This window comes from Centruroides sculpturatus, unplaced genomic scaffold, assembly GCF_000671375.1.
Source record: "Centruroides sculpturatus isolate CEXI.00-Female unplaced genomic scaffold, Cexi_2.0 scaffold283, whole genome shotgun sequence".
In the NCBI taxonomy this organism is placed as follows: domain Eukaryota; kingdom Metazoa; phylum Arthropoda; class Arachnida; order Scorpiones; family Buthidae; genus Centruroides; species Centruroides sculpturatus.
The window spans coordinates 192,780-205,992 of NW_019384473.1; the positions used below are offsets into that span (position 1 = coordinate 192,780).

At 32.0% G+C, this 13,213-nt stretch overlaps 1 protein-coding gene and 1 long non-coding RNA gene across 2 annotated transcripts in view; both read right to left on the reverse strand.

Annotated features, from left to right (window-relative positions):
- Window positions 1-510: 510 nt before the first annotated feature.
- LOC111621246 (collagen alpha-1(XXII) chain-like) overlaps window positions 511-13,213 on the reverse strand; it is a 22,355-nt gene continuing 9,652 nt past the window's right edge. The window contains exons 16-39 of the mRNA XM_023363326.1: window positions 12,765-12,797; window positions 12,547-12,693; window positions 12,401-12,455; window positions 12,158-12,259; window positions 10,577-10,666; window positions 10,422-10,499; window positions 10,165-10,352; window positions 5,392-5,436; window positions 5,164-5,208; window positions 5,026-5,088; window positions 4,889-4,942; window positions 4,730-4,783; window positions 4,609-4,662; window positions 4,471-4,524; window positions 4,400-4,411; window positions 4,226-4,279; window positions 4,097-4,150; window positions 3,959-4,003; window positions 3,757-3,810; window positions 3,180-3,233; window positions 2,832-2,918; window positions 1,355-1,420; window positions 768-800; window positions 511-696 (exon numbers count right to left, since the gene is read on the reverse strand). Of these exons, the coding sequence (XP_023219094.1) occupies window positions 538-696; window positions 768-800; window positions 1,355-1,420; window positions 2,832-2,918; window positions 3,180-3,233; window positions 3,757-3,810; window positions 3,959-4,003; window positions 4,097-4,150; window positions 4,226-4,279; window positions 4,400-4,411; window positions 4,471-4,524; window positions 4,609-4,662; window positions 4,730-4,783; window positions 4,889-4,942; window positions 5,026-5,088; window positions 5,164-5,208; window positions 5,392-5,436; window positions 10,165-10,352; window positions 10,422-10,499; window positions 10,577-10,666; window positions 12,158-12,259; window positions 12,401-12,455; window positions 12,547-12,693; window positions 12,765-12,797 (1,680 nt within the window). The 3' untranslated portion in view covers window positions 511-537. The remainder of the gene's footprint in view (window positions 697-767; window positions 801-1,354; window positions 1,421-2,831; window positions 2,919-3,179; window positions 3,234-3,756; window positions 3,811-3,958; window positions 4,004-4,096; window positions 4,151-4,225; window positions 4,280-4,399; window positions 4,412-4,470; window positions 4,525-4,608; window positions 4,663-4,729; window positions 4,784-4,888; window positions 4,943-5,025; window positions 5,089-5,163; window positions 5,209-5,391; window positions 5,437-10,164; window positions 10,353-10,421; window positions 10,500-10,576; window positions 10,667-12,157; window positions 12,260-12,400; window positions 12,456-12,546; window positions 12,694-12,764; window positions 12,798-13,213) is intronic.
- LOC111621237 lies at window positions 4,470-5,446 on the reverse strand. Its single transcript, XR_002756030.1, has 7 exons — window positions 5,392-5,446; window positions 5,164-5,208; window positions 5,026-5,088; window positions 4,889-4,942; window positions 4,730-4,783; window positions 4,609-4,677; window positions 4,470-4,524 (listed from the first exon to the last, which is right to left on the reverse strand). It is a non-coding gene; the product is annotated as an uncharacterized LOC111621237 (long non-coding RNA).

The window sequence follows — 13,213 nt, forward strand, 5'->3', positions numbered from 1 at the left end:
TTTTTATTTTTCTTATATTAATCTTGGGTTAAAGGGAAAGATTAGGTTAGGTTATTGTTGTTTTGTGGCGCAAGAGCCTCGTGGGCCATGCTGCACATGTTAAGGGAAGAATACCTCCCCTATAAGCATAGGCATAGAAAGGGAGATAGATAAACACAACCTACAACGTTAATGCTTACGATTGCTTATCCTACTTATCCTATATAAGGAGAAGGGAAATCAAAAAATGATAGAAATTGTCTGTGCTTAAATATTTTCTATATTATTAAGCTTGTATAGTCATCTTCCTTCTCCTCCTCCTCATCATCATCATCTTTCCAAGGTCTGTTACAGTCTTAATTCATCTTCTTTCACTTGCAAGGATAATATTACAGAATTTCCTGATGTTGCCTTGAGTTATTCATTCATTCTGTAGGCTCTCTCTATCTCATTATTTATATATTCTATTGTATAAATATATAATATGGAGCNATTTTAAACGATTAAGTATATATATATTTTTTTATTTTTCAGTTTATTTATTTATCTAAAACTTAATTAATTATGTACCGGAGGTCCTGGCAAACCTGGCATTCCTGGTTGTCCTCTATTACCGGGATTCCCCGCTATACCGGGAGCGCCTGGAGGTCCTGGTAATCCAGAAGCTCCTGGTAATCCCGGTGGCCCTCTTTCACCCATTGCACCTCTTTCACCTGGCTACGTATAGAATAATTCATTAATTTCTATTGTAAACTTATATAATTAATGACAAATGTAGCTGATTATACCAATCCAGGGGGTCCTGTTGCTCCTGTAATGCCCTGTAAGATATAAATTATTAATTGTTAGCAATCTCTAAATATAATTAACATTCTTTTAACTTCTTGTTATAATTTTTTATAATATTACATTAAGATTTCAATCTACCACTCTGGAGGAATCCGGGGTAGCAACCTCCAGGAATTTTTTATAGATCCTGGATACGTCTGGCCCCTCCCTCACCCATCTGACCATCTCCATGGTGGGCCTGGCCAAATCCACGATAGGTATGATTTTTAAAAAAGGGGCCTTCTTAGTACCCACAAGACAGAAACAGTAAAACAAATTTGCTGGTTGCCATTTCGCTTTTCAACATGACGATTTAATTTCACTAATTAATGGTTAATTATAATTTTTAAAATATTTTGTCAATTAAATGATTAATGAAGTACCTAGCATATTAAGGCTACGTGGCTAACCACAATTACACCCATTATAGGCGAGGTCTGACCCTCAATGGGGTCACCGAGTATGAATGAGGAATAGAGAACGATGCCTCGACTTTTAAATCAATAATTTACATATAAATTATTAAATCAAAATTAATTATTATTACCTGTGGACCACGAAATCCTAAAATACTGTCATCTATTTGATATCCACTATTTACACCACTTTCTCCCTAAAAAGTTTGATTTCAAATTTACATTATGTATAGTCTCACACACAATTCTATTATTATTTAATTCAGTGAGAGGTTAATCTGTAGGTAAAAAATACTCCCAAAGCTTAAATTTTGTGTATGAATAAACTTATACAGAGAGAAGGGAGGAGGAGCAGGAAAAGATGAGGAGAAAGTTTAGCTCTGGATGGTGTTCTGACTAATTTTATCATTGATTTAACTATCTAAACTCAATACAACATGTTTAGTTTGTCGTTTAGTAAACTATTACGTCAATTTGACGTCATTCTTCCAGTTTTCTTAAGAGGAAATGTGATAATGACGTCAATTTGACGTAAAGTTTAGAGGACTTAGACTACAGTACTTTTAATTTCACCGTGGAAAAAGTTAAGATCGATTAAGATCAAATAATTTTTAATTATTATTTATATAACGCTAATGTCTTATAATCTAATTTAAGTTTTTACTCTTTTAAGAATTAGAATTACGAATTTTTTAATTATTATTTAAGGGAGGCCACGTCATAACACCTCTTCCAAGATGTACTCCAACTAAACCAGGTTCTGCTGTAAGTAGCATTACTGTATTAGCCTAATTTAATATGAAAATTCATTATGTAAAAATGATATCCCTTTATAACGAAAATATCTTTGATATAAATTCAAAATTTAGTGTGAGCAACGTCACATCTTTAACACGTCACTAAAACTGTATGGCTCAGCATATAATAAGAAAACCTGTACATATGCCAGCAACTTCTGTCTATATACTGTATTTGCAAGTATGGAATTATTAACACAATCTTCTTTGTATTCTTACGTTTCAAATCTTCGGACAGACAGGCTTATATAAATAATATTAAATGAGCTTATAAATACTTATCTAAAGAGACACCTAAGATCAATGGCAGCCCTGTTACTAACAAACACAATTCTTTCATTTGCAATAAGAACTAAGTGATGATTATATGCATAGAAAACTAAGGCCTTAAGGCCTCAGATACCTTATACCTCGTATCTACAGCGTAAGGTATCTAAGGCCTTAAGGCCTCAGATACCTTACACTGTATTGATTCATTACTCACAACCAGTACTGGTTGTGAGTAATGAATCAAGTGTAATGTGATACGAGCTCTATATTACATAAAGGACTTTTCGGAGGACTTTATACAAGAAACTGGATCCTATTTAGATGCTAGACACGTGAAGAAAATCGGGAAAACTCCACGTGGCTCAGGCGCGAACTTTTTCAAAATATATCATGCATCAATTGAAAGAGTTCGGGTTCGAATTTCTAACTTTTTAAAGCTTTGCCAAATTATACTGTATATTTAAATTCTTAATAAAGTAAATTAAGGAATTGTTTAAAACTTTTAAGAAAAATGATTAAACTTTACTTATTTATAACAGACTTTTCCCTTTTTTGGAGTTGTTCCTGCTCTGGTAGACGAAGAAGGCAAAGAGTTGGAAGGAGCGGCTGAAGGATATCTTGTTCGTATCTTTTTAAAAGCATAAATTTATTATCTATTTATTAAAAAATATTTTATATATTAAGTTTTGAGGACATTATAGCATGTTACATTATACATATACAGTGGATCCCGCTTTACCACGTTTACCTTGATCCTATTAGGTCGTAAAAGCGTATGTATGTATATAAAAGNCCTTAAAAATGATTTTACAAGCTTTTATTTTTTATATTTAAAAAATTAATAATAATAATAATAATTTTAAACCGTATTTTAAAATTTAATCCTTACTTTTGCTCCTGGTGGTCCAGGAGGTCCCATGGGCCCTATTTGTCCGATTGAACCCTAAATAAAAATAGGAAATGGCCAAATATCTTGCACATTTTTTTACACATAGAATTAAAAAAATTGTCGCGAAAGGAAGGGAAAAAAGAAATATATTTTGTTTTTTTTTGATCAAGTGAAATCACTAAAGGCACACATGATTAATGAAAATTTAGACTTTTATGCAAGAAAGCGTGGTCTGTTAATGAAAAGTCCACTTGATAAGAAGAATAATTAGTGGCAAATTTTTGCCTGTTAATCGTCTTCATCTAAGATGAAGGTCATTTAAGTTGTTTTCGCGTCATTAAGGCTTGAATAACGTCTTTGTTTTGGTTATATGTTAATTAAAATACGAATGAATTGATAGTAAAAACTATAGAATGAATTGACGGTGTGATAACTTATGTGGTGTGGTAACTTATAAAGGAATTTTATTTTATTTTTATGAAATTATCAATCTGCCTCCACTTTAAAATCGTTTAAAATATATATATATATATTGTTTTTATTGTTATGATTAATATTTATTATTATTAATAATTACAATTTGTCCTTCGGGGCCTCTTGGTCCGACATCTCCTTTTTCACCTTTGGGTCCCTAAAAACGAAATGACGTTTTTTTCTATGGTTAAAAAAAATTACTCGTTTCATTTTACGCCAAGTAATATTTTATATTACAGCGATATTTTATTTTTCCGAAACAATTTTTTATGTTAATTTTTCCTTGCAAAGTCTGCCTGACGTACCATTGCACCTTCATCTCCTTGAGGACCAGTAGATCCTGATAGTCCCTGAAAAATTTAATTAATTTTATAATTTTTTCTTTTTTTTTTAAAGATTTCTTTCCATAATTCTTCTTTTTTAATTATATTTTATGTACTTACGGGAAGTCCAGGTGGTCCTGGTGGGCCGGGAGGTCCAGGTGATCCAGCTTCGCCCTTTCCACAACATAAATCAAAGATTAAGATATTTAGATAAGAGATAATTCTGTAAAATATTTGAAATTTATTCACCTTAAAACCATCCCTTCCGGAATCGCCCGGAGGGCCTGGAGGGCCTGGAGGGCCCTGTGGACGAAATCAGCAACAAAAGAAGCTGAAATAATTACGTGACCGGTAAAACCATTCTCATTTTGCGATGTTAGCACCGCATAAGTGAGCATTTATTACTTAATTACAATTATTTACGGATGTAATTATCTTGAATTGAAAAAAATAGTAATAATTTCATATTTTGAAACATCATTTAGGTTACTTACTGGATCTCCCGCTCTTGCCACGTTTCCTGGTTTACCTGGTTCTCCCGCATCTCCCTAAAACATTTTTTTATAATAAAATATTAAATATTTAATTAATTTATTAATAAAATAACTTAAAAATAATAAAATTATATTCACTTTGTCTCCTTTAAATCCAGGGATACCGGGTTTTCCCGTCAAACCTGTCGGGCCCTGTAATATTTAAACCTAAATAGGTATAAGTTGTATATAATTTTCTATAGTATCACGAATAACTCACTGGCAATCCTATAATCCCAGGTTCTCCTCTTAAACCAGGAGCTCCTATGAATCCCTAAATACATAAAGTTAAAGACTTGTAAGAATTTAAACGAATACGGAAGAGATTACGACTTCTATATAAAACTATCACGTAGGCTAATTCTCTTTGTCCACTCACCTGTTCTCCTTTAGCTCCGGGCTCTCCTCTTTTTCCTGGTATACCTCGAGCCCCCTTAAAGTTAAAAAAAAATCATATCAGATTTATAATTTGCATACCAATAAAAACTTAAAGTGTGAATATGTTAAACTGATCACCTTCTGTCCATCCCTTCCTGATACTCCGGTTTCTCCCTTATCTCCTACTTCTCCTGCTTCTCCCTTTAAGAAAATCGTATATAAAAATTTAATAAATTTTGACAACCTTCAAAATGGCATCCCAGTAGCTAAACTTACTTTGAGGCCTCTCGCTCCCTGCTGACCTTTAGAACCTTTCTCACCCTACAAATGTACAATTTAAAATATACAATTGTAAGGTCAAAAGTCAACGATAATAATAAAAAAAAAAGTTTGTACGAATTAAAGAGGTTGTTAAATTCTCATGAATTTATTAGTCTTTTAATTACAAGATATGGTTAGTATCCTATTTAAGAGAGGATATAAAATTATAATTAAACTTCATACCCTAGCTCCTGGTGCTCCTATTGGACCGGGAGGACCTGGAGGACCCTAAATATAANTTAAAAGTTTAATAATAATAATTAGAGCATAAATATATATTTAAAAAAATATATATGATATACGCAATTTCTCTGCTCATTTGCGTAGTTGACCCACGTCCGCCATGTTTTTTGCAGTCAAGTCATAAAAAACTACTAAAAATTCATTTCCCTTATATTTTACACTAAATTTTTTTTAAATGTATTATTTTAGGTGTTTAAAAAGCCTTGGCCAGGTATGATGAGAACTATTTATGGTAGCCACGAAAGATTCGAAAGGACATACTTTACTAGGTTTCCCGGTTACTACTGTACAGGGGATGGTAATTCTTAATGTACTACTTTGATGTATGATTTTTAATTTTTGAATAACTTGTAATTAAATTTTTTTCAGGGGCTAGAAGGGATGAAGATGGATATTATTGGATTACAGGAAGAATAGATGATATGTTAAATTGTTCGGGTCATCTGCTGTCTACTGCTCAAGTTGAATCAGCATTAATTGATCACGGTGCCATTGTTGAGGCTGCTGCAGTATCATATCCTCACCATACAAAGGGAGAATGTTTGTACTGTTTTATTGTACTGAAAGAGGTTAGATTATAATAAATTAATTTATTAACTATTTTATATTTAAATTAATTTTGTTTTCATATTTTAAAACAGGAATTTAAGTTTGATTCGAATTTAGAGAAAGATTTAAAAGAAAAAGGTATGTTAAGAACTTAAGATGTGTGATGTTTTTTTTTTAATAAAATATTTATTTATTTTTCTTCTAGTTCGTTCTAAAATTGGCCCATTTGCTACTCCCGATTACTTCCACGTTGCTGGTGGTTTACCGAAAACAAGATCCGGTAAAATTATGCGCCGTTTATTAAGAAAAATTGCAAAAAATGATCGAAATCTCGGTGACATAACCTCACTTTCGGATCAAGATGTCGTCGAACAGTTATTTAAGAGTAGACCTAACATACCGATACCCACATTAGCATAGATGAATATTTACACGATGCCTATTGATGTGTAGTTAATAGATAGAAAGGAATAATAGAAAATATAAGATATTTAAATTTTAAATGTATTGTAAACTGTTAACAAAACAATGATAAAATTATATAGAGGTGTATTAAACATACCTCAGCACTTAAGTACAAGACTGCCATTGCAAGTAAAGTATATTTAAAAAAAAACTCTATTTTTTAAAACTCATTTTATGTTATAATATAAAAGAAAATTTTAGTGTTGAATGGTGTTATCAAGTATCAAGTTTTATCAGATGTTAATTCTGTATTTAAATCTAACTATATACATACGAAGCAATTACGGGTGGTACTTTAGATCAGAACAGAATTTATTGTTTTGTATAGTACCAGACACATACTTTTGAGGTTTTTTTTGTGTTTTTCACAATAAATTTATGACCGTTTCAAGTACCAAATACATCTGTTGTATAGCATATAAAACAGCGTACTGTCGACCCTCGATATAATGAACTAATAGGGGAAGTGATGGCCATTGTCTGTTGTATTCCAAAATGGTCAGTTACAAGAAGAATTTTATAAGACATGTGATAAGAGACATAAACATTCTGTATTGTGTTAAACACAAAACAAACAAACACTACACATCCAAGTATGACGTAAACAATAACTGTCAACGCGCTTACTAAGCGGCAGAAATGTAATTTAGGCGCCATTTACGAGCATCTGGTAGGGCCCAATTATCCATTTCATTGTACTTCTTGTGTACCCTCGAAAAATAATAGATAATTAGTCAGAGCCTCTTTCAATCTCTATTTTCACTTGGACAGGTCTTGGAAGGAGCAGATTTCGTTCGTTGTTTACGTGATATCGGGGTTCGTAAAATCGAGGATCAACAGTATTATGACTTGTTTCATGTATTAAGATTATGCTCTTGAATCCAAATAGCGAGCATGAATATTTTTTATTGATTTATTATTGATATTTGAAAGTTTTTATTGTTACCATTGTTGGTAAATTCGAAATTATTCTTTGTTATGTATTAAAATATGCATAATATACATACATACACATCAGCCATAAAATGTTCTTTGTTATAACATATCAAGTTGATTTATACGTATGATTTTTTTTAATTAGAAACATGTTTATACACGTTAGTAGTTTGCAGAGGAATGTGAATAATTTGTACGAATAATAACCTGTACATTATTATAAATGGATTTATGATTATAATGGCAATAAAAAGAATTATTGGTGTAATTGTGTTAATAATAAAAAATATAGTACGTAAAATAATTTATATGCATTCGTCTGTCTGTTATGCTATAGTTTGACACGTGTACTGTATTTTACATGCCAAACTGGAAATGAAAATGCAAATCTGTAATAATGTGTATTCATTAAAACAAAGGCCACACGGATATGAGTAATCCGAGTTCGAAACCAGTTCAACCTCGTAATTTATTATGAGCAGTACGGGTCAGTATATCTGTTACCCATACTGGATGACCCCATCGCTCCTTTAGCCCACCAGTGGTCGATAAAACCACTGGGCTGATACCACTAGATACCGTCGTGAGATCTCACCTCGCCAACGGACTAGCAGTGTGGAGATTTCTGGGTTTCTTTACGTGTCTAACACCTAAATAGGGATCAATTTACCATAGAAAGTCCTCCCAAGGCTATATGTTGCGTTTCCTTATCCCATCGATCCAATCCAATTCATGCTAGATCCACTTGAGCCATAAATAGGAGCCAATTTACCATAGAAAGTCCTCTCCTAGGAGCTCCTCTCCTTGGAAGATCGTTCACGTGTTGCGTTTTCTTATCCCATCAATCCATTCCAGACCCTGTTTAATGGGCATAAGCCCGTGTTTTAGTTTAATTTTTTTTTTAATTTAAAGATCAATTACTCTATTTCATGAAAGTAATGGCCATTCAAAACGCCAAATGATATTTTCATTACGAATAAATCAAGTATATTAAACAATAATTTATTTATAAATTCACTTATATAAGACAATAGATTTCATACTTACGTTTTCAATTGATCTCTATCAAGTAATTCAAATAAATAACCCTTTATAACGTTAATATTGTTTAACATTTAGATTTAATCTATTTAAAATTTAAATAATTTCTTAAAGATTGATGGAATAAGGAACTCGACACATGGTCGATCTGTCAAGGGGGTGCCTCTCGAAAGAACTTTCTATAGGAAACTGACCTCTATCTAGGTGTTAGACACGAAAAGAAAACACGGAAAACTCCATGAGGACAGCCCATTGCTGAGGCACGAACCCACGACTATCAGTTTAGTAAAATTATGGGCACCTTTAACATCGATAAATCCAAAAAAATTCGGGGATTTTTTTTCTGTATGTATGGATGTTAGCGTGGAGGCACCCACTTTGAAACGTAATAACTCCTGTGTCTTTTGTCGAGATTTTCTGAAATTTTGCAGAGAGGTTTAGGTATTAAGATCATTGATGCTATTAAATTTTGGGGGTTAAAGGTCACGGGGTGGGAGATCGCGTCCTATCTCGTGTAGGGACGGACTTAACGAAGATTTTACTCGTTATTAGCATTTATAATTTTTTATAAAATTCGTCTCTGCCCTTAAAATTCATCGTTTTACCATTGTATAAGAATTAAAAAATATAAAATGTTTTAAAAATAAATCACCATAATAGATGGCGCCACACTAATTTAAAATTTTTGTTTTTGCCGGGAATGTTAAGCAACTGGTTTCTTGGATTTTTTTAATACGTAGAAAACATTTAAAATTATATTAAATAAATATAACTATTAATATTTACATATACAACTTTTATTTTTATTAAAGATAATTCATTTAAATTTTATAATGTTTTTTTTTTCAAATTTTAATAAATTTTTCAACTTTGAAATATAAAATAGAACAATTCGTCAAGAATGTTTCACAATGGAAATGTTTCCCTATAAATTAATTTATATCCATAGCTTTATGTAAGATTATCAAATACAATATAATATAATATTAAGACGATACCTGGATACACTGGTTAAGAAAGGGTATAGTCTATTTCGTGGTAATCATACGTAAAGAGTGTGGCCTACCTCTTTACGATTTGGCATTGATCTGTGCATAAATACTTTTATATTTCAAAAATTTTTATTTTTCTTATATTAATCTTGGGTTAAAGGGAAAGATTAGGTTAGGTTATTGTTGTTTTGTGGCGCAAGAGCCTCGTGGGCCATGCTGCACATGTTAAGGGAAGAATACCTCCCCTATAAGCATAGGCATAGNTAAATAATATTTATTTTAAAAATTTTAAATTAAAAAAAATAATAATAAATATTTCTTGTGTAAACTTTAAAACAAAGTTTAAACATTTGAATATGGCTTCATTTCTTCTAAGGAAATCTCTGTAATTTATACATTGTTTTCTATTATTTTGGCAATTAAAACATCAAAAAAACATAATTGCTCCGCATTTATTTATATTTTACGGCAAGCAACAAAATAAAAAATATTTTTTTCTTTTTTTTTAAGTAGGATTAAAGTTTTTTGCCACATTGCAAGATGATTCTTGCAGACTTCTTTGTGGCATACTTTGATGAATAATTGTCTATATACATCAATCATTTGACTCTTTTAAATATTCTGATAACATATTCTTCCTGTACCAATGGGCAGTGTTACAATATGTTTTAAATTAAATGGCAGTGCTGTTGAATTGAGCTTCCATCAATATGATTCCGCTCTTTTCTTAAGGACCTTTACTGTCCTGATTCTGAATGGCACTTAATAGATCTGCTCCCGGATAACTACACAGTTCACAATAACCGGGTGGACCCTGAGGTCCCGGTAAACCACGCGTTCCTGCAAGTCCTTGTCTTCCTGGTGGTCCTCGTTCACCTGGACGACCCGTAAATCCTATGCCCGGTGGTCCTGGTGGTCCTAATGATTTTAAATAGATTAGAAACGTAAGATATTTATTCGAAAATGAATTGATTTTAGTTGTATTACCTGGAAGACCTCTTAGACCCATTGGCCCTTCACTACCAATACCTTCCGGTCCTCTGTCGCCTCTTTCTCCTTTCTCTCCTATGAGTTAGATTTATATTACAAATTAATGCAATATAAACCTTATAATTTACTGTATTTTTTTTTTATTTACGAACCTTTAGGTCCTGGCATTCCTGGTGGGCCAGGTATTCCTGGCATGCCCATGAAACCTCTCTCGCCTGGTAGTCCTGCCGTTCCTGGATCACCTTTTCAATATAAAAAGATTTACTGTATCTAATGCTTAAATTATAAATAAAATAAGCTATATTATGTTAGTTATAAATAGAAATGTTTGTCATAATTCCAAAAAAATAGAAAATATTATTTCATAAAAATTCATGCTTTAATAATACAAAATATAGAGTAGGGTTTCAATTTATTTACTAGAATAATTTTTCAGTAAACAAGAAAGATTTTGCCATCAATTTTTTTCATAGAGTAATGGACCGCAATCCACACCAGTTGCAATAGAAAGACTTACAGAACTAGTTCGTGCAAGATGCAAGCATGCAAGAGAAGCTAGCTACCTGGGATGCCCACTTTTCCAGGTACACCCTGTCTGCCTGGCCTACCGTAGCCAGGTATGCCAGGTGGACCACGCAGCCCCCTGATTAAGTCGTCCATTCTGGCTGTTGGAAGGAAGAAAAGTGTTAGAGCTTGGAATCTGTAATACATGCAGAGGTTATGGCAGGCCACGCCATTTTGGGGCTGACCAATCAGACAAGCAATCAAAATTTATTGAGCTTATAAGAAAAAGATGGGTCAGTATAAAAAGGTGAGTCCATGCAAGTTTTAGTAAATGTTTATATTTACACGTATTTTATATTCTTATTCAGAGATTTTAATAATTATAAATATATTTTTTCATCAGTTTCATCAATATATTTATATTATATTGAATAAATATTAAGATGGCATTTTTTTTTTCTATAGATGGAACTGTTGATGAATATAATAATAATAGAAAATAGTAGAAAAATCAAAATTACGCAAAAAATAAGTCTATCGAACATAAATGATCCTTTGATAACGTTCAATATATCATTTAAATTAAAGTTTGCAGATAATTGGTTAAAATTAAATTACGTCATGAAGATTGACAGTTTTCCGTTTCCGATTCTTAATCGAATGCTATTACGAAATTTACATTCATCCAATCGTCGTTATGAAACGAATGTCTGTTTTATTTTAAATAAATTGCAAAGGACCGCCTATGTTGTCTAGAGTTTTCTTTGCTTCATTTTGCATTCTACCATCGCCTAAAATTGCTGCATTCATCGACAGTTCTTTCCTAAATATGTTATATTTTATTCTATTGCATATATTAAGAGCATAAATTATTTTAATAATTAAAATTAAATAAAAAGAGGCAAAGCATTAAAATATAGTTTAAGATTGAAAATTACACGCTGGTTTAAAAATTACTCGCTTACCTGTTCAAATGGTAAGAATATAACAGTATTTATTTATAGTTTTTTACATACCAGTTTGAAAATTATTGTTGAATTTAGTATTATACCGTATTTGGTAACATTTATCATTAAAAAGTCGAATACTGTTTATTAAAATAATCATTTCTATTATAGATAGTATTAAGCTCTTCCTTTGATGGATCGAGAGTTGTTTAGTTTATTATTTAGTAAAAATTTAGTTGTATCTTGTTAGCAACAGTGCATGTCTGGTGTCAACCCCAATACCTGGTGGGCCTTGAGGACCTGGTGGACCAGGTCGACCTGGTTTTCCTCTTCCTGGAGGTCCTGGTGGACCTCTCAGCTTCAATGATAATTCTGCTAATTGATCTAGAATAAGTTTAATCAATTTAAATCAGCAAAATTTAGAATAGATTTACTTATTATTATTATTTCTTTCTTTACATAATTAATTTACAACGTTAAATATATTCCATTTTTCTTTATGATTGGACTAATGATACATCTTACCTCTTAAAACAGAAGCACATATATCTCTCATTTCTTCTTCGTTAAAACTCCTTCCCTGAAATTTAATTATTTTAAACGATTAAGTATATATATATTTTTTTATTTTTCAGTTTATTTATTTATCTAAAACTTAATTAATTATGTACCGGAGGTCCTGGCAAACCTGGCATTCCTGGTTGTCCTCTATTACCGGGATTCCCCGCTATACCGGGAGCGCCTGGAGGTCCTGGTAATCCAGAAGCTCCTGGTAATCCCGGTGGCCCTCTTTCACCCATTGCACCTCTTTCACCTGGCTACGTATAGAATAATTCATTAATTTCTATTGTAAACTTATATAATTAATGACAAATGTAGCTGATTATACCAATCCAGGGGGTCCTGTTGCTCCTGTAATGCCCTGTAAGATATAAATTATTAATTGTTAGCAATCTCTAAATATAATTAACATTCTTTTAACTTCTTGTTATAATTTTTTATAATATTACATTAAGATTTCAATCTACCACTCTGGAGGAATCCGGGGTAGCAACCTCCAGGAATTTTTTATAGATCCTGGATACGTCTGGCCCCTCCCTCACCCATCTGACCATCTCCATGGTGGGCCTGGCCAAATCCACGATAGGTATGATTTTTAAAAAAGGGGCCTTCTTAGTACCCACAAGACAGAAACAGTAAAACAAATTTGCTGGTTGCCATTTCGCTTTTCAACATGACGATTTAATTTCACTAATTAATGGTTAATTATAATTTTTAAAATATTTTGTCAATTAAATGATTAATGAAGTACCGTTGGCTAAGGAATTAAAAGTAAAT